General features: G+C 53.8%; 1 protein-coding gene across 4 annotated transcripts in view; it reads left to right on the top strand.

Moving 5' to 3' along the window:
• The first annotated feature begins 2,560 nt into the window (after positions 1-2,560).
• Positions 2,561-19,526, top strand: part of LOC101594357 (junction plakoglobin) — a 33,667-nt gene continuing 16,701 nt past the window's right edge. The window contains exons 1-4 of one of the 4 annotated variants that reach the window (XM_045159270.1): positions 2,561-2,711; positions 15,294-15,509; positions 18,740-19,026; positions 19,192-19,430. In XM_045159270.1, the coding sequence (XP_045015205.1) occupies positions 15,302-15,509; positions 18,740-19,026; positions 19,192-19,430 (734 nt within the window). In that variant the 5' untranslated portion in view covers positions 2,561-2,711; positions 15,294-15,301. Of the gene's footprint in view, positions 2,712-3,287; positions 3,349-14,911; positions 14,925-15,293; positions 15,510-18,739; positions 19,027-19,191; positions 19,431-19,526 lie in introns of those variants that run through there. The other 3 variants (XM_045159273.1, XM_045159271.1, XM_045159272.1) reach the window with 3 other exon arrangements.

Genomic DNA, 19,526 nt, shown 5'->3' with positions numbered 1-19,526 from the left:
TCTTTCTGGACACCTCCTCCCCGGTGAGACCCAAACCCCTGTGCTGACAGCTGATTCCAGGGAAGACTATTTTCTGATTCTTTCGCGGCGTCCTTGGATGCAGTGAATGCCCCGCGCAGGCGGGCACTCAGTAGGAGCCAGGGGAAATTGCCTGATCTGGAGGAACAGCGGCTGCTGGGGGCCCCCACCCAACCCCAGGGTGGAAGCTTGGCTTTTGGACTGGCATGCTGTGACACGCTCCATACCAAGACAAGCGTGGGGGCGGGGGGTAGGCATTCTGGGGACATCCAGACATTATTGCCAAGCCCCACTTCTTCCTCCTAAAGGTTTCTTCGCCTCTCTGCAGCTGTCGCTGTCGCTGCTGGGTGGCAGAAGTCGGGAGAAAGGAGGGAGTGTAGCCAGGGTGGAGGGGAGCCCTGAGGTCCGTCTGGGTGGGGGTGGGGTGAGAAGACAGATGTGCGGGAGAGGGTGGAGCTTCCTTTTCAGCGCTGGGGTGGCCACTAGGTCCTGGAGGGTGGTGAGCGGAGCACGCAGGTGGAGCAGGGGCTGGGTAGGGATAAGGACCCTGAAGTAGGGCTGGAGGGATGGCTTAGCGATTAAGGCATTTGCCTGCAAAGCCAAAGGATCCCTGTTCAATTCTCCAGGACCCACGTGAGCCAGATGCACACAGGGGCTCATGCATCTGGACTTTGCAGTGGCTGGAGGCCCTGGCTCGCCCATCCTCTCCCTTCCTATTTCGCTCTCCCCGCCTCTTTCTCTCAAATAAATAAAAATGTATTTTAAAAAAGAGAAGAAGCCAGGAGTGGTGGCACGCGCCTTTAATACCAGCACTCAGGAGGCAGAGGTAGGAGGATCACTATGAGTTCGAGGCCACCCTGAGACTGCATAGTGAATTCCAAAAAAAAAGATCTTGAGGTAAGAGGAAGAGGGGGAGTCAGGGAAACGGAGCAAAGAGGACTGGCCCTGGCATCCTGGTAATGTGAAGTGGCAGCTAGATCTAGAGTGTTGATATCTCCTCCCCCCAATCCCTTCTGGTAAGACCTTCTTGGATGGCATAACTTTGGAACGCACTCCAGGGCACTGCTGGGATACCCTCACTGCTCCCATCCTCTCCTCTCCACTAGCTTTGGGCTATAAAGCTCTTCTGTGTGAGTGGTTGTGGTAGGAAATCCTTTTCTAAACAGCCACTCCCCCAACACCCACCCACACAGCTTTCACCCTTATCCCTCGGTGAGCTCTCTGGGGGTTGGGGTCCTTCTGCCTTTCTGTGTCCTCAGGGTCTAAACTGACGCCTAGCATACAGCTGGTGCTTAATCCTTGGGTGGACTGCCTGCAGGAGCCTTGGCTCACTGTGTGGCCACCAACAGCATTCAGTTCATCAACCCTTGTCTTCTGAGGCTGTGTGATAGGCAGTGCTCCTGGTTCTTTAACCCACCACAGAGGGGAGCTTGCTTTTAGACTGTTTTCTTGCCATCTGCTGCCTGATGTTTCCCAAAGCTTCCCTCCACCATTTAACTTTGAACAGAAGGGCAGCTTTCCTGTCCCTCCCAGGCATTATGTTTTTTTTTTTTTTTTCTTACCCCTTTCCGTACTGGTTTGATATTTGGCACCCAAACTAGTCCTGTGGGACTTGAACAGAGAAGAAAGATGTCCTAGCTTCGAGTGTGACATATTCTATTCTTGTGACCTCCCTAAAGCTCGGTTTCTCTATGTTTTAAATGAGGATCATTTTGTTACCTTAACTTTTGTGTGTGTGTGTGTCAGGAGAACTTATCCCGTATCATCCGCTTAAATTCTGACATTCCACAGCCGTACAAATGCTTTCACAAGCTTACTTCATTGAATCCACTCCCCACCCCTGCACTGAGATAATGGACCCACTTTACAGATGAAGAGAAACAGAGTGAAAGGTGACTTCATTGGCCTAAAATCATACAGAGGTTAAGAGGCAAAAACACAAACCCAGGTCTTCCTCATTTTAAATTCCAGGAACCACTCCATCTTTGGGGAGGAAAAAAAAAAATCCCAACCTAGCACAAAGCCTATGAAATGTTTTAAATATGTTATTACTACTTTGGGGCGATGGTGAATAAGCCTGACGCAGAGTTGGCTGGCTAGCGAAGGCGTCAGTCCTTTCCCATGGCGCCCCTTTGACTCACCTGTTGGACAGGTAGTGGGGGGGGGGAGGAAGGGGAGAGTAATGAGTCTTTACCTGCTCAAGGCTAGGGTGGGGCAAGACACACCCCGTCCTTCCCATTGGTTCTTTCCTGAGCCTTACTGACAGTGTCTGGTCCAATCATAAGGAAGTGACTTTCTGTTTGCCAATAGATGAGGAGTGAGGATGAGACCTCAGGTTGGAGTCCACCCAGACCCGACTGGCAGTCCCTGGGGCCAATGGCAAGCTCATAAACAGAGGCGGCCGTGGCCGAGGACCGGGCCTGAGGCTCCGCCCCGCAAGAGGACAGTCAGGCCGGACAGCCAGTGAGCTAGCACCCGAGGGTGGGCGTCTCCCGGTGGGGAGGGGGGCGGAGATTCGAGGGGGCGAGAGGTGTGGCTTGGCTGTCAGGTCCTTTCGCCTTTTGTTCGGTTACTGAGTTGCTGCTGTGGCCAGAGTCCGGAGCTGCCTCCGCCCGAGCGCGCCGAGCTCAGTCCGCTGCCCGTGCCGGCCTCCGCCCCCTCCCCCGGCCCGACCAGCTTCCACGCGCAGGCAGGTACGGACGATCCGATCGGGGCCAGGTATCTCTGGGGAGGGAGAGAGAGAGAGAGAGAGACTGCAAACGGCCAAGAGGCCGGTTCGAGCCGCCTCCCGGGCAGGTGAGGGCGGGTGCCCGGGACGGAGCGTCGCCACCCTTGCACCGGCGGCAGGGGGCGCGCAGGGGGCCCGGGGCGCGCGGCTCGGGCGGAGCGCATCTTGCAGGCTCCGCGAGCCCCAGATGTGACCAGCGCCTCGGGAGCGATCGGGGCAGGTGCCTTCCTGGGTCATACCTCCTCCCCCTCGCGGGGTGTGTTGGTGTGGGGGGGGATGTCGGGGTGTGGACCCCGCGGAGCTGGTCAGACGCCGCGTCCCTGACTCTCACCCTGAGCTTGCCGGGCAGACTTTGAACGGCTCCGCCTTTGCGTCCCGGGAGCTCGCTGTGGTCAGGAATCGTCCGCTTGGGAAACTTGCTACCGCTGGTCTCTTTGGGGCCACCCTCACCCCACCCCACCCCACACGTCATCCTCGCTTCCCCTCCCTCCCTACTCCCCCAGGCCTGGGTGGGGCCCTATTGTTTGCGCCCAGCTTGCCCAACTGTGGGGGCCGAGCGCGCATTTCTTTCCCCAGCGACGCGGGCCCCACCTGCTGAGCAGGTGAGCTCCGGGAGGACCCCGGCCCTGCCCTCCAGCTCCGTGCTCTACCTGCGGCGCCTCCCTCCGCCCCAGTGGGTTGCGGGCCTCGGGTTCCTTCCGCGGAGGTGGGGCTGGGGGTGACTGGAGCAACTGGGGCACGGTCTGAGGACTCAGGGTCACTCGTGCAGTGTTCAACAGCTGTGGCTTCCCGACTGTTGGTGTGGGAATAGCAATACTCTTGTGCTCTAACCTCTTATTTTTGAAAAATTACCTCAAACAAACTTTGCAGGAGGAAATAGCCAAGGCAGGTTCCTCCGAGGGTCTCTCTGTTTCCTTACCCAGAGCTTCCTATAGGCTAAAAAGTTGGGAGGGTGGGGGTCCTTGGAAGAAAGCCCATTACCCTAGTTAGCCTCAGGCTGACCATGGTCCAGTGCCTGGGCTCTAGCCCTGCCCCCCCCTGCCCCCACCTCCATCCTGTTTGTTGGGCCCCTGGGTCGAGAGAGGTAGAGTGACCAGGGCAGGAAGGGTCTCAGAGAGGGGAAATGGCTTCTTCATTATTTTCCGACTTCCAGGACCACCACTTCCCCTGGGTTGAAGTCTGGTTCTGCCTCCCAAGCTCTGCCCCTTCCCCTGGAATGGGGGTGAAGCAGGGCTGGGCCAAGCTGAGGCTGACTTGGGGGGGGTGATTGTTTTTGTGTGCACCCCACTCCCTCATTCTCCACATGGTTTAGCTGGCTTGCAGTGCACGCAGGAGAGCGCGGCGCACAGGGTCCTGCTCCTCTTGGATTTCTGTCTAGGGAAGGTGCATTCCTTCTGGAGGCTGGGCCAGAAGTCCTCCCCACCCACCCTTTTCCTGAGTGTTCCCTGGGGAAAGTGGAGCAGAAGGAAAGCTTCGCAGGAGGAAGGTTGCTCCCATTGCCAGGTGCCCTAGACAAGAGATTCTTGAGCCCTCTTTTTAAAACCCCACAATGTGCTGTGACCACCCACTCCCTGGTGGTATTGCAAACTTCCTTGATGCATTAGTTTATATAAGTCTGAAGTGTTATCTTTTCACAGAGATTTGGAACCCAGTCTCCTTGGGGGGGGGCTCAGAGTGAGAATGTCAGAGCTGGTCTCCTCAGTCTTGGGGAGGATGGAGGGGCTTGTGCTGCTTGCCCGCCTTCTCTCACCCGGGCAGTCTCTTTCTTTTCTTTATCTTTTTTTGTTTTTCGAGGTAGGGTCTCTCCAGGCTGACCTGGAATTCACTATGTAGTCTCAGGGTGGCCTTGAACTCATGGTGATCCTCCTACCTCTGTCTCCCGAGTGCTGGGATTAAAGGCGTGCACCATCACACCCAGCTGTTGTCTTTCTTGGTTGTAGATGGAATGACGCCCTGAATGGGGAGCAGACTCAGCCCTGGGGTGTGAAAGTGCTCAAGTGTACCTCTAGAGGGCTCCAGGGGGGTCGTGAAATTTGGGTCAGACAACCCATCTTCTTTTTCTTTTCTAAAGAGAGGAGGGGAAGGTATTGTAAATTACATTGGCCAAATGATTAGTTTAGCTAATCTGGTTTGTGGTTGTGATGAAAAGCTAACGCTGAGGAAGCTGGCTAGGAGGCACCTGGCCCAGACTGGCTTCTGACTAGACGAGGGGCTGGGGTGGGGAGGGAAAGGAAGGTAGGATCCGATTAGTCATTTCTTGCCAGATCAAGCCCAGGCTTGGGTGACAGAAGCCTCCCTCGCACCCCGGCTCCGCCCCATTCCCTCAGAGCCTCTGTCTGGCCTGCCAGGGCTCAGCCTGGAGAACGCAGCTTGTGGGAATGGAAGGCTCACGCTAGGGCTGGCTGCCTGTTTCCCTTCCTGGGAGCCCATGGGCTGATGTTCATGAGGGGGGAGGCCTCTCCCCACCGGGAGACACCTTAGAAATAGAGGTGTCTCTGTTAGCTGACCCACAAAAGGATGGTTACCAGGAGGGGTGGTCAGGCGAAGCAGTTCTGAGTGTGGAGACCTGGACTTGGGCTGAGCTGGCTTGAGCCAGGCACCGTGCCTGGTTGAGGTTCAGTGACCTCTTTGGCAAATGGGAATCATAAGGCTTACCTACCCAGCAGGGACTTGAGTGATGGTGACTTAAACCCAAGAGAAGACTTTGTGGATGCTTTCACTACTGTTCTCGCTTAATCATGGCTAACCTTAGAGACAGATGTCATTAAGTTTCTCCTTTGGAAACTCAAGGAAGTTCAATAACTTGGGGAAAATTGTGTAGCAAGACCCATGCAAAGATCCTGCTGGAAGGCCTACTGCAGGTGTAGAAGGATTGTTTGGAGGTGCTAGGATCAGACCCAGGGCCTTGCACATGCTAAGCATCCACGCTCAACCACAGAGCCCCATTTTCAGCCCTGGATGTCTTTTCTCTCTATCTTCTTAAATATTTTATTTATGTATTTGAAAGAGAGAGAAACAAAGGGGGGAGAAAAGAGAGATGGAGAGAATGGGTGTGTCAGGGATCAGACGCATGCGCCACCTTGTGCATCTGGCTTGTGTGAATACTGGGAAATCGAACTTGGATTCTTTGCTTTGCAGGCACGTGCCTTAACCACTAAGCAATCTCTCCAGCCCCCCCCCCCCCTTTATTTATTTATTAGAGTCAGAGAGAGGGAAAGAGCACAAGAGTGAGAATGGATGTGGGTGCGCCAGGGCCTCCAGCCACTGCAAATGAACTCCGGACACGTGTGCCCCCTTGTGCATCTGGCCTTATGTGGGTCCTGGGGAATTGAACTTGGGTCCTTTGGCTTTGCAGGCAAGTGCCTTAACCACTAAGCCATCTCTCCAGCCCCTCTTTTTTTTTTTCAAGACAGAGTCTCATGTAGCCAAGATGACCTCAAACTTCCGGTTCTTTTGCCTCTACATCCCAAGTGCAGGGTTACGGGCGCGTACCACTGTGCCTGGTTTATGCTGTGCTGGGAATAGAACTCAGGGCTTCAGGCATGGAAAGCAACTACTGTGACAACTGAACTACGTTTCTAGACCTCTGGATGAAACTTTCCTTTTTCTTTCCCTTCTCTTCTCTTCCCTTCCCTTTCCCCTTCCTTCCTTCCTTTTTTATTATACCTTTTGGAGAACCTTGGCTCCACTGGGGAGAAGGGAATTCAGAAGAACGCTGTAAGGCATGTGTGGGTGGTTAGGGTTTATCAGGTGGGGGGTGACTCATGTCTAGCTACCAGCATTCTGAAAGACTCCCCAAGTAAGCTCCCCAAGGCCCTGGGCCCCGGGTGGGTGTTGGGGGAGGTCTGAGGGAAGGAGAGCAGAGGTCAAAGCTTTCCCTGGATGGGAAGTGGGAGTTGCTGCCTTTGCAGGGGGGCTGGGACTTTACCAAGATGAAGGAGGGTTGTTCCCTGGGGAGGGAAGAGACATGAGTCATATTTAGGCCTGGGTGCCTGTCCCGCTGGGTCGTGCTAGTCAGTGTGTCCAGACTGCACTCAGGGAACTGGCTGTCCTAATGTCTAATGACCTTAAGGCCTGCGTTGGGGTGGCTGCTGCTGGGAGGGCTTTGCTGCGGATGGGGTGGGGGTCATGGGTGCGTAGGTCATCCACATTCCTGGCCCTGAGGGAGGAGCTGGTGTCACGTGGTCCTTTCAGACTTGCCTGATTCTGGCCCCTCTGCCAGCTGAGTACCTGATACCACAATGGGCCCAGCCGTGGGGTCTGGAACTGGGTTCTGCCTCCATGTGGTGGTAGAGTTGAGGATGGAGCTGCTCATCACCAAGCTGTAGTACCCTTGAGAGCAGGAGAGCAAGACCCTAGCATGAATATTCATCCTGGAGAAGAGAGCTTTAAGGAAGCATCCTTCACCTGAGTGAGAAGAAACCGTGCTATATAAGGTGATGGGCCTGCAGCTTTCCAGCACCTTGAAGACACAGGAACAAGGGACCTGGTGCCCTTATAGAAGGAATGGAGCTAGACAGGAGGGAGGACTTGCTGTCCTCTGGATAGGAAATCTTGGCTTGAAGAGGAAGAGGGAGAGGAGGAGGCTTATAGTTGAGTCTCCTGTGGAGAGGGCTGTCCAGCCCAGGAGGGAGGGCTTCCTGTGGATGAATCTGAAGTCCTGCTGGGTCTTTGGGGAAACTGTGTCTTGTGACTTTTGCGGGGAGAAGACCTGTGTGGCATGGGGATCATCCAGAGTCAGGCTGGCCCAGAAACCCTCTGATGAGGAGAGGCAGGTAGACTGACCACTCAGGTCACTGGGGTTTGTGTTCCTGTAATGACACCCTGGGACATGGTTGAATCTGGTGGAAGTCTGGGGACATGGACTGTTCCATTTTCCAGCAACTTCCTGGGCTGGGCCTGAAGAAATAGCTTTCTGACCTTCCATTGTGCTCGCCTCCTGGCATTTCAGCCTTTGGAGGCCTCAGGGCAGGAAACTAAGCTTTCTCTATCTTTCCTCCAGGCGGAGTCAGACAGATTCTTGTCTATTGTTAGTGGCTGGTAGAGGGACAGAGTTGAGACTTAGGCTGAGCAGTCAACATTCCGCCTGGTTGGGAAGTCTCTACTTCTCTTAATTGGAAAAAAAATAATGTCTGATTTTTTTTTGAGGGGGGTATATTTTTGAGATAGGGTCTCACTCTGTCTCAGGCTGACCTGGAATTCACTATGTAGTCCCAGGATGGCCTCAAACTGAGTGACCCTCCTACCTCTGCCTCCCGTGGTGGGAATTAAAGGTGTGCGCCACCACGGCTGGCTTCTGATCATATTTTTAAATGAGAAGTTTAGGGAAGTTTGCACAAAAAAAAAGTTGTCTCATATATATGTTGCTGTAAGCTCAAGGCCACCCTGAGACTACATAGTGAATTCCAGGTGGTCGGTGTCACATACAACTTTTTTAAAATTTAAATTTTTAAAATTTATTTAGTTGAGAGAGGGAAGGAGACACAGAGAGAAAGAATTGGTGCGCCAGGACCTCCAGCCACTGCAAATGAGCTCCAGATGTGTGTGTGTGTGCCACCTGTGCATCTGGCTTACGTGGGTCTTGAGGAATCAAACCTGGGTCCTTTGTAAGCAAGCTCCTTAACCGATAAGCCGTCTCTCCAGCCTGTCTTTTATATTTTTATTTACGTGTATGTGTGTGTGAGAGAAAGAGACAGAGAGAGAATGGACACATCAGGGTCTCTTGCTGTTGTAAACGAAATCCAGGCATAGCTAGGCATGGTGGTGTATGCCTTTAATCCCAGCACTCAGGAGGCTGAGGTAGGAGGATTGCTGTGAGTTCAAGGCCAGCCTGAGACCAATTCCAGGCTTTTTTTGTTGTTGTTTTTGTTTTTCAAGGTAGGGTCTCACTCTAGCTCAGGCTGATCTGGAATTCACTATGTAGTCTCAGGGTGGCCTTGAACTCACTGTGATCCTCCTACTCTGCCTTCTGAGTGCTGGGATTAGGGTGTGTGCCCCACCATGCCTGGCTTCCCTCACACATTTTTTTTTAAGGTAGGGTCTTGCTGTATCCTAGGCGGACCTGGAATTCACTATGTAGTCTCAGGATGGTTTTGAACTCATGTTGATCCTCCTCCCTCTGCCTCTCAATTGCTGAGAATAAAGGTGTGCGCCACCATGCCCAGCTTCCTTCACCCTTTTTTGAAATAGGGTCCCATGTAGCCCAGGTTGGCCTAGAACTTGTTATGTAGCTGAGGGAAACTTTGAACTTCTGATTCTCTTGGATGTACTTCCCAAGTGCTGGGATTATAGGCACGTACCACCATGTCCCGTTTATGTGGTACTAGGGATCAAACCCAGAGCTTTATTAATAATATATATATATATATATATATATATATTTTTTTTTTTTTTTTTTTTTTGCTAGGCATGGTAGTGCACACTTGAGAGGCAGAGGTAGGAGGATCACTGTGAATTTGAGGCCAGCTTGAGACTACATAGTGAATTCTAGGTCAGCCTGGGCTAGAGGGAATCCCTACCTGGAACAACTAAAAATAAAATTTATTTTTACTTATTTATTTGAGAGAGAGAACAGTATAGGTGTGCCAGTGCTTCCTGCTGCAGCCAATGCATGCTACAGGCGACACTGTGCAGCTGTCTTTATGTGGGTGCTGGGGCTTGAACCCAGGCCATAGGCTTAGTAAGCGAGTGTCCTTAGCCACTGAGCAATCTCCTCAGTCCAAACCCTAGGCTTCTCACATGCTAGGCAAACCCTCTACCATCTGAGCTATACCTCTAGCCCTCAAGAGTTGTCTCGACTTTGTGAGACATCTACCATGATCATTCCTTCCCCTTCCCTTCTCTTCCCTTTGTATCCTTCCGTCTCTTTAGCCTCCATCTGGACACCGCGGTCGGTTGGTACGGTTTTCTCGGTGCGGGGTTGAGATCCAGGGCCTCCTGCATGTCAGCGCGCTCCGCTACGGCAAGTTTGCATGAAGCCTTCTTGCCAAGCCTGGCTTTCTGCACGCAGCCTGTGCTGTCCCGAGTCTAGGGGTTAGGGTCCCTCATCCCTGCAGTACCATATGCTAAGGAGGGGACTTGGGCTGATATGGTAAGGCAGGCTGTTGCCTCAGCCACGCTAGGGTTGGCTGGGGCCAGTTCCTCCGGCTTATTTGTATATCAGCTCCTGTCACTAAAGCGAGCCAGCGGTTTGCTGCCGTTCTTGATGCTGCTGGTGTGTTTTTCCATCCCCAGGTGCCCCAGTTGGGGTTCATCTGCTGGTTTGGGATATTCCGTTGAGGGGCCTTGCCAGGGATACAGCTGCAGCTGGAGCCCTCGGCAGGGGAGCCCCGAGGTTCCCAAGGTCATGCCACTTGGCCCGGCTGTTTCCCTCCGCTACAAATCCCCTTCATTTTCCCACCCTACTCTGTTTGCTTTGGGAAGCAGCCCAGAGGAGAACAAATCGCATCTGGGTCCTTGGCCTAGGCCTCCCCCACTCCCCCACCGGTGCCAGTTCTTAAGAAGAGACAGCCTGGGCTCTCCTCCAGGCTGGAAGTGAGAGGTTTCCTCAGGAAACTTCCCCGTCTTGTCTTCCTCCATCCCCAGCCCTGGCGGCACGTGGCCCCCTCTCCAGTCTCCTGTCTCCCGGAGTGACCATTCTGCTGATGAAGGCCACAGCTGACTGCCCAGGAACCCCTCTGTGATGGAAGTGGGGGTGTGTGAGGGTTTTTCTCCTGGAGTCCCTAGCCTGAGGGGAGAAACTTTGTTGGAAGCAGTTATGTCTGTCTGTCTGTACCATGCCAGCATCTGTTCGGGTCCTTGGAACTACTAATCACATCTCCTTGGGGGCCCAGCAGCCTAGGAAGGCTGGGGTTGGTGGTCCTGCTGAGCTTGCCTGTCCCCCATCCCAGCAGGTGCTGTTCTGTGGGGACCCTGGCCCGACTTGCCTCTGCCCAACTGGGACTGGACGCTATACTCTCCTCAGCTTCCGCAGGGACTCTAGCCGAGGTCTGCAAGATGACTTCCCTGCTACACTGCACCCAAGGGATCAGACCAAAGGAAGAGACCTAGATCCCTAAAAGCCTGCCTGGCTCCTGTCTTCCTTCCACTCCTCTGCTGTTTCTCCAGTGTGAGAATGCTTGTAGGGGACATTTCGGCCCACAGCTGGCATCACACACGGCTGTCTGAGGAAATGGGTTGTGTATTAGTTAGGAACATGGCTGGATTTAAAAAGGCCTGCTGCCCGGTGGATGGAGCTCCTCTCCTGTGTTGCCCATGGCTGCCCAGCTGTCATGGGCTCAGACCGTGGGTCTGGGTATGCACAGGGCCTGCCTCTGGCCTGAGGAATCTCTGGGGGTGAGGAATGCTGTGTCCTACGCATCTGGTCACCACTTGTCTTGTTTCTGCATCCAAGTCCAGCATGGCCTCTTGGGCAGCCCATTTCTGCCCTTATTTCCAGGTTATTTCCAGGTGTCTTGCTGAAACTGGGTGGCCCAGCCCAGCTGTGCCTGTTGTTGACTGTCCCCAGCAGGTGCTGGCCGGGCTGGAGGCTGCTGTCACTCCAGTGGGGTTATTTTTAAAAGTCAGGGCAGGACAGTCTTGGATGGAGGGGACCTGGTGCCAACTCTGGCTGGCTGTGCTGAGAGGGAACAGGAATGAAGGGCGGGGACCCTTCTTACCCAGTCTGGACCCAGTGGGGGAAGGGGTCCTTGGCATACCTTCTAAGGGCCTGTGTCTTCTCTCTTCCTGTCCTTGAGCTGTCCTGTCCCTGTCCCCCCCCCCACACACACTCCACCCTCTGATCTCTGAGCTGGTTTCTTCCTCTCCTGCTGCCAACAATGGAGCGGAACATGTTTCTAAACAAAGGCCCCCCATTCAACTCTGAAACACGCCCTGTCTTGGTCTCTCGCTGGTCTGGGTGTCTGGACAGGATGAGACACTGTCTCTCTGGGCATCCATCTTGGTTCTGTCCAGGAACATTGAGGAAGGTCTGTCTCTGGAGCCCAGGGTGGAGATCACTGGGAGCAAGCTGGGTGTGGCCCCTCCACCCTGGGAATTGCCAAACCTGTACTTCTGTTTCTTGTAGGAGAATTTCCCAGGTTCCCCTGAGAAGTAGAGGGGGCTGGGGAGGGAAGAGGGACTGACGGACAGTCCTGCCCGATGGCTGACTTCTGGCCTTCCTGTTGCAGGAATGAGCTGTTCTGGTGAAATGTTCGGGTGCATGTCCCCTCTCTGAACTACTGTCCCCCTCTGGCCATGCTTGCTTTCAGCCCCTTCCTCACTGTCAGGGGAATCCTGGCCCCTTATTCCTAGTTGAATGGTGGATTAAGTATCTGTCCTCAATGAGACAAGACCGAGCTTTGAGTTCGAGCGCCACCATTTCCGTAGCATGGAGCCTCGGTTTCCCCACCTAGAAGTTGGGGGATAATAAAAGGCCTGCCAACAGGGATGAGATTCATTAGCTATTAAAGCAACTGGCCTCCCCTCCCCTGACGTCCTCTGACCTGCACTTCGCCCTGGGCAGCTGTCCAGCCCTCAGCTTCCGTTGGCTCCAGGCCTCAGCAGCTGTGGACTGTGGGGGGGGGGGGAGACCCACAAGCACACCCCTCTTCTGTTGCTAACTTTGGCCACAGCAGTCCCTTCTAACCTGAGGTGGTCCCTTGGTTTAGGGTGAGTGCCCTCCTGTCTGGCTGGAACCCAGGGTAATGTCTCTATGGAAGGCAGTGTTTCTGGTCAGGCTTGGGTGTTTGTGTTGGCCATGGCTGGGCACCTGACCTCTGCTACTCCAGTGAGTGACATTTGGGGGAGTGGTGTCACTGGGCTTCTCCTTCTTGAGTGCTTGTGGGCATGTGTGTGTTGGGGGGGTTCCATTTCTTCCTCTTCCCCAGGTGGTGGCTTCTCAGACCCACTCGTCCCACCAAGGTCCTCATTCATTCTCTTTGGGACCCACGCTTGGGGTTGGGGGGGCAGGATGCAGGAAGTAGGGGGAGCATTGGGTAGGATCTTCCTGAATTGGCTTCTTCTGAGCCCCTGATTTCCTTCCATTGGCCCTTGTTGACTGCTGGGGCTGGTGTGTGTGTGGGGGGGGGGGGGCGCGGGAAGCATGGGAAGGCAGAGGTGCGGGGCTCTCCTGAAAGAACGACTGCTGGCAAGTGTCTGGGAACAGCTGTGCACATCTGGCGGCAAAGAGCCTGCTGTCTGGTGGCCTGGGCCTGCTTCTGTTTATCGGCCCCAAACGAAACTCTGAGTCACTCCAGGTGGCAGGAGGAGAGGAAGGAGGCAGCGGGGAGCTGGTTCCACTCCTGCCCCTGTCCCGGAGTGCTCATGGCAAGGGAGTGGCTCAGCGTCCCATGAAGGGCAGGGAGAACCTTTGTCATGCTGGCTCCTCCTCCTCCTCCTCCTTCTTTTCCTATTGCCAGTGTCCCCCTCTGTAGCACAAGCCGGCTTTCAACCCGTGATCTCCTGCCTCAGTCTTCCGGGTAGCCGGCATACCTTTCTCTGGTCATGGTCCTTGAAAAGATGGCATCAGGGTTGTCACTGGAAAAAAAAAAAAAAAAATCCCTGGTGTTTTTTGTTCCTGGGGTAGCACCCAAAGGCACCGGCTGCCCCATCTTCACCCTTACTGGTTCTCCATCACAGCAGGATAACTGGTTGGAGAGGCTGGGTTCCACCTCGCTTCATGTGGGGGGGGGGGTCAGCCTGATGTCTGTCCGCTCTAAGGCCACACTGGAGTGCAGGGGCTGCAGGCTTCAGTGTCACGCTTGCCTGCGCCTGGTCCCTTCTCTGTCATCTCTAGCCACAGGTTTTTGTTTTTTTTAATTTTATTTATTTATTTATTTGGGAGAGAAAGAGGCAGACATAGACTGAGAGAGAGAGAGAGAGAGAACGGGCATGCCAGGGCCTCCAGCCAATGCAGATGAACTCCAGATGCATGAGTCACCTTATGTATCTGGCTTACGTGGGTCCTGGAGAATTTTTTTTTTTTTTTTTTTTTTTTTGGTTTTTCGAGGTGGAGTCTCACTGTAGCCCAGGCTGACCTGGAATTCACTACGGAGTCTCAGGGTGGCCTCGAACTCACGGCGATCCTCCTACCTCTGTCTCCCAAGTGCTGGGATTAAAGGCGTGCGCCACCACGCCCGGCTTCTGGGGAATTGAACCGAGGTCCTTTGGCTTTGCAGGCCAGCACCTTAGCCACTAAGCCATCTCTCCAGCCCTGTAACCACAGTGTCTACATCATGTACACAATAGCATGTGTTTTGAAACCTGTGTGTAGGGAGTCTGGTGGTACTCTTGAGGGGTCTGGTATTTAATAGGCCCTTCGTAGCTTCCCTTGTCTCTGTTTGATTGCACAGCTCTGTGGGCTGAGCGAGGGTGGTCAGTGTCCAGGACAGTGAAGGAACTGACCAAGTGGGAAGTGCAGATCCCTGCTCTGATGCTCATGCTTAGGGACAGGTGTGATTCCTGAACTCCATGCTTCTAGCCTGGGTTCCCAGGGTCCAGAATGGAGCAAGAACCTGGGTTGGAGAGTGGGTGTTAGGAGGGCTTGGGGTAACAGTGTGAAGCAGTACTGAAACATCACCCTGGCCTCCAACACCGAGCACACCTTCTAAGTGCCAGGACCATGCTGGGCTCTTCTCAAGCTTGGTCTTCAACAGCAACCCACTGCGGGGGGGGGGGGGGACAGGCAGGTGGAGCTTGATTTTTATTTATTTACTAGAGACACAGAGAGGGAGGGGGAGAGAGAGAGAGACTGAGAGAGAGAGAATGAGTGCACCAGGGTCTCCAGCCACTGTAAATGAACTCCACCTTGTGCATCTGGCTTACTTGGGACCTGGGGAAACGAACCGGGGTCCTTAGGCTTCGCAGGCATGCGCCTTAACCGCTAAGCCATCTCTCCAGCCCTGGAGCCTGATTTTACAGACACCGAGGGAGGTGAATTAATCCAGGAGTAAGAAGCTGAGACTTCAGAGTGCTGGGAAAGCTGGGAAATGGGAGAGAGGAGGGCCTGATTCCACCTGACCTTCTGGAAAGTGAGATTCAGAATCTGAGAAGCCCACGGTGCCACCGAGAAACCTGTCTGGCAGCTTCCGTGCCCCACCCAGTTTCCCCGTCCAATGGCTGGGTGCCCCGGCCTCCCTGCCTCACCTCACCTCGCCTTGCCTTGCCTCCTCCATGTCCTTTCCCAGGGAGCCCTACTGGGGTGAGAGACAATCTGTAGGCCCCAGAAGCTGCTAGAGGCCCTAAGTTCTTTCTGCCACCGGAAGTGTTATGTTGGGGAAATCCGGTCGCTAGACAAGGGGGGTTGGCATCTGGACCTTTGCTGCCCAGGGCTAAGTTACCACAGCTCTCCTGCAGCTGCAACGCCTGTGGCGCCTTCCTGAGCCCAGCTCCCTTCTAGCTCATCCTGGCACCTTGCTGTCTGCAGCCCCCTGAGAGCCTTGGTTGGGGTGAAGAGAGAAGAGTGGGCTCCAGGGCTAGGCAGTGGGGTTGTGTTGAAGTCCGGGCTTGGGCCATCCCCCCACCCCCCACAGCCAGCTGACGTCCTGTTCGTCCTCCGTGCCCTCCGCAGCAGCCACCATGGAGGTGATGAACCTGATGGAACAGCCCATCAAGGTGACGGAGTGGCAGCAGACGTACACCTACGACTCGGGCATCCACTCGGGTGCCAACACCTGCGTGCCCTCGGTCAGCAGCAAGGGCATCATGGAGGAGGATGAAACCTGTGGGCGGCAGTACACACTCAAGAAGACCACCACCTACACTCAGGGCGTGCCTCAGAGCCAAGGTGAGGACCCCAGGGGGCTCTGCTGCAGTGGGGGGTAGAGAATCGGGCTGGAGGGAGATGGAGTAAAGGGAGCCGCTGGTTTCAGGGTAAGAGGCACAGCTACCGAGAGAGACACACAGAGAGAAAGTGAGAATGGGCGCACCAGGGCTTCCAGCCACTGCCGACGAACTCCAGACACAGGTGCCACCATGTGCATCTGGCTTAAGTGGGACCCGGAGAATTGAACCTGGGTCCTTAGGCTTTGCAGGCAAACCGCCTGAACAGCTAAGCCATCTCTCCAGCCCCGCAGTTACTGTTTTATAGAAACCTGGGAAGATTGGGGAGGGAGGCATAGCTACATCCGGGTGCCCTGGTACGTTATCTGTTATGGACACAGACTCTCCTCCCATGAACCCTTGGTGTGGAGGGAGGCTAGACCCTGCCCCAGAGTTCTCCTTCTCAAAGGAAAAAAGTCTCAGTGCTTGTCTTCTGGGAAGCTTCGCTCTGCCCTGGGGACTATGGGAAGTGTTTTTTGTTTTTTTTTTTTTTTCTTTTGAGACCGGGAGCCTCGAGTCTGCTGGGAGAGGCACAGCGCCCAAGTCAAGTCTAGACTGTGCCTGGCATGTGATGTGCAGATGGGGGCCAGGGTGTGCAGGGGCTGAGTGAGTTCTGGCCTTAGTCTTAGGAAGAAAAGCCCCATCAGTCCAAGTGACCCTTTCCCTCCAGGGCAAAGGTGCCTCTGGGCCCTACCCCTATGTCCACGATGCCGGGACATGAAACATTCCAGAGGGATGAGCTGTGAGGCCTGGACACATCCGGGGTGCACTGTGGCTGAGTGTACCTCTATGCTAGAGCTCTGTGGTGGGAATCTCTTTCCTCGGCTCAGGCAGAGACTTCTCTGTCTGAGGAGGCCAGTACCCTGCTGGGAGCTAAAAGGGTGCCATCCAAATGGAAAAGCACTGTAGATGTCTCCTCCTCCTCAACTAATTAGAGGGTAACTCTCCTGCAAGTCTCTCCTGGGGCTTTGGAGCTGGAGCGCAGAGAGGCAGGCTGTCTGGGCCTTTATCATGGGATTGCTCAACCTGCACCAGGGAAGAGCCCGGTGTCTGCTCGGAGGGGAGTAACTGCTCCTCCTCTCCGTAAGCCCCGGTCCTGACGCCCCAGCAGCTTTGTGATCCTCGGGCTTCATGTGTGCATGTGCACGGGAGAGTTGCAGACTGGAGGGGGCGGCTGTCAGTAGTGTAATGAGGTTTAGGTTATCGAATCCCATGACCACCCTAAGGGTTAGAGGAGGAGAGATGAGGGCTTCTGGCTCCTGAGTCCAGGTGCCTTCTGACATCTGTGGTTCAAGTTCTTACCTGCAAAATGGAGATAGCGATATACTTTCCTTATAGGCTTGTTTCAAGAATAAATGAGAAAATAGAAGTTAATTCACTATCAGGCACATATGTACTCAAAAAAAATTACCTTTTTTGTGTCAAGAAAAGCATTAATATTAATTAATTTATTTTTTATTAGTTTTGTAATCAGTGAATACAATCAAGTTGGTACCATTGTTAGCCTCCTCCCTGACCGCCCCCATCCACAGGCACTTTTTCTTTTCTTTTTTTTTTTTTAAGGTAGGGTCTTGCTCTATCCCAGGGGCTGACCTGGAATTCACTATGTAGTCTCACGGTGGCCTCGAACTCATAACGATCCTCCTATCTCTGCCTCCCGAGTGCTGGGATTAAAGGCGTGCACACCATGCCCAACTAATATTAGCTGTTTTAAAAAATATATTTATTTATTTGAGAAAGAGCCACATAGAGAAAGAAAGAGAGAGAGAGAGGGAGAAAATGGGTGCACCAGGGCCTCCAGCCCCTACAAACAAACTCTAAATGCATGTGCCACCTTACCCTGTGTACCTGGCTTACATGGGTCCTGGGGAATTGTAGTCAGATGCGTTATTCATTGCCATTGGCCTGCTCATTTGGGTCCTGGGGAATCAAACCTGGGTCCTTTGGCTTTGCAGGCAAGTTCCTTAACTGCTAAACCATTTATGTCTCTGGCCCTAAATTTTTTTCTAAAATTTATTTACTTATTTGCAAGGAGAGAGAGAGAGAGAAATTGAGAGAGAATGGGAATCCAGGGCCTTGAGCCACTGCAAATGAACTCCAGATGCATGTACCACTTTGTGCATCTGGCTTTATGCGGTACTGGGGTGTCAAACCCAGGTGGTTAGGCTTTGCAGGCAAGTGCCTTAACCATCAAGCCATCTCTCCAGCTTTATTTATTTATTTGCCTTAACCACCAAGCCATCTCTGTAGCTTTATTTATTTGCAAGCAGAGAGAGAGAAGAAAAAAAAAAGAATGGGCACACCAGAGCCTATAGACACTGCAGACGGACTCCAGTCACATGTGCCACTTTGTGCATCTGGTTTTATGTGGGTACTGGGGCATAGAACTCAGGTTGTTTGTTAGACTTCTCAGGCAAACACCTTAACCACTAAGCCATCTCTCCAGACCCCCCTTTTTTTTTGTGAAAGAGGGTCTCACTGTGTATCAGAGAATGTTCTTAGACCTCTGATCTTCCTATGTCCACCTCCCAAGTGCTAGGAGTACATATATTCAATATTTTATTTTTACTTATTTAATAGGAAGAAAGAGGAAGAGCGAGAGAGAGAGAATGGGCGTGCCACAGCCTCCAGCCACTGCAAACAAACTCCAGATGCATGCACTCCCTTGTGCATCTGGCTAATGTGGGTCCTGGGGAATCAAACCTTGGTCCTTTGGCTTTGCAAACAAACACCTTAACTGCTAAACCATCCCTCTGCCCTTTTTCTTTTTTTAAGTTAAGGTCTGGCTCTAGCCTAGGCTGACCTGGAATTCACTATGTAGTCTCAGGGTGGCCTTGAACTCATAGTGATCCTCCTACCTCTGCCACCCAAGTGCTGGGATTAAAGGTGTGTACCACCACGCCCAGCTCTCTCTGTATTTTTGCTGACATTCTCATAATGATAGTTGTCAGGCAAGAATCTTTTCTTTTCAAAGCAAGTCACAACTATGATCTCATTGAGTTGTCACGTTTCCTGGGCTGGACAGACTAAGTGGATCCCACGCTATAAACAGATGTAGGCACTGGTGATCCTCCAGGACCCTGGTTGGAGACAGAACTGTGAAAGATGCCCTGGGCTTAGGTCAGGGCCTAAGCAACCCAAGAGCCCTATTTGTATGACTTTTGTTATTCTCTGTGTCCTTCTCCCCTCCTGTAGCTCAGTCCCTATGTCATGTGCCCCTAGGTGACCTGGAATACCAGATGTCCACAACAGCCAGAGCCAAGCGGGTCCGGGAGGCCATGTGCCCAGGTGTGACAGGCGAGGACAGCTCACTGCTGCTGGCCACCCAGGTGGACGGACAGACCACCAACCTGCAACGACTGGCTGAGCCATCCCAGCTACTCAAGTCCGCCATTGTGCATCTCATCAACTACCAGGACGATGCCGAGCTGGCCACCCGGGCTCTGCCCGAGCTCACCAAACTGCTCAACGATGAGGACCCGGTCCGTGAGGGGCCCAGGGGTGGGGTGGGCTGAACTCAAGTGTCCCCAAGGGAAGGTGGTCATGAGCATCATGAGCCTCACTCGGGTCACCTGAGCTGTGTCGTAGCCATGGAAACTGGGCCTGCGCCATCCGCTCATGCCCCTCCCCCCACACCTGCCCTCCAGGTGGTGGTGACCAAGGCGGCCATGATTGTGAACCAACTGTCCAAGAAGGAGGCATCGCGGAAGGCCTTGATGGGCTCGCCGCAGCTGGTGGCCGCTGTGGTGCGCACCATGCAGAACACCAGCGACCTGGACACGGCCCGCTGTACCACCAGCATCCTGCACAACCTCTCGCACCATCGAGAGGGGCTGCTTGCCATCTTCAAGTCCGGTGGCATCCCAGCCTTGGTCCGCATGCTCAGGTGCTCGCCTCTCTCCTGCCTCCCGTCCCCAGAGCTTGCTGCTCACAGCATATGCAGGAGACAGGGGTGTAAAGAGCCAGGGGCTGTCGGGATACA

The sequence above is a fragment of the Jaculus jaculus genome, chromosome 9, assembly GCF_020740685.1.
Source record: "Jaculus jaculus isolate mJacJac1 chromosome 9, mJacJac1.mat.Y.cur, whole genome shotgun sequence".
Classification (NCBI taxonomy): domain Eukaryota; kingdom Metazoa; phylum Chordata; class Mammalia; order Rodentia; family Dipodidae; genus Jaculus; species Jaculus jaculus.
The sequence above is the reverse complement of the archived record's forward strand: the minus strand, read 5'-3'. Positions and strand labels throughout refer to the sequence as shown.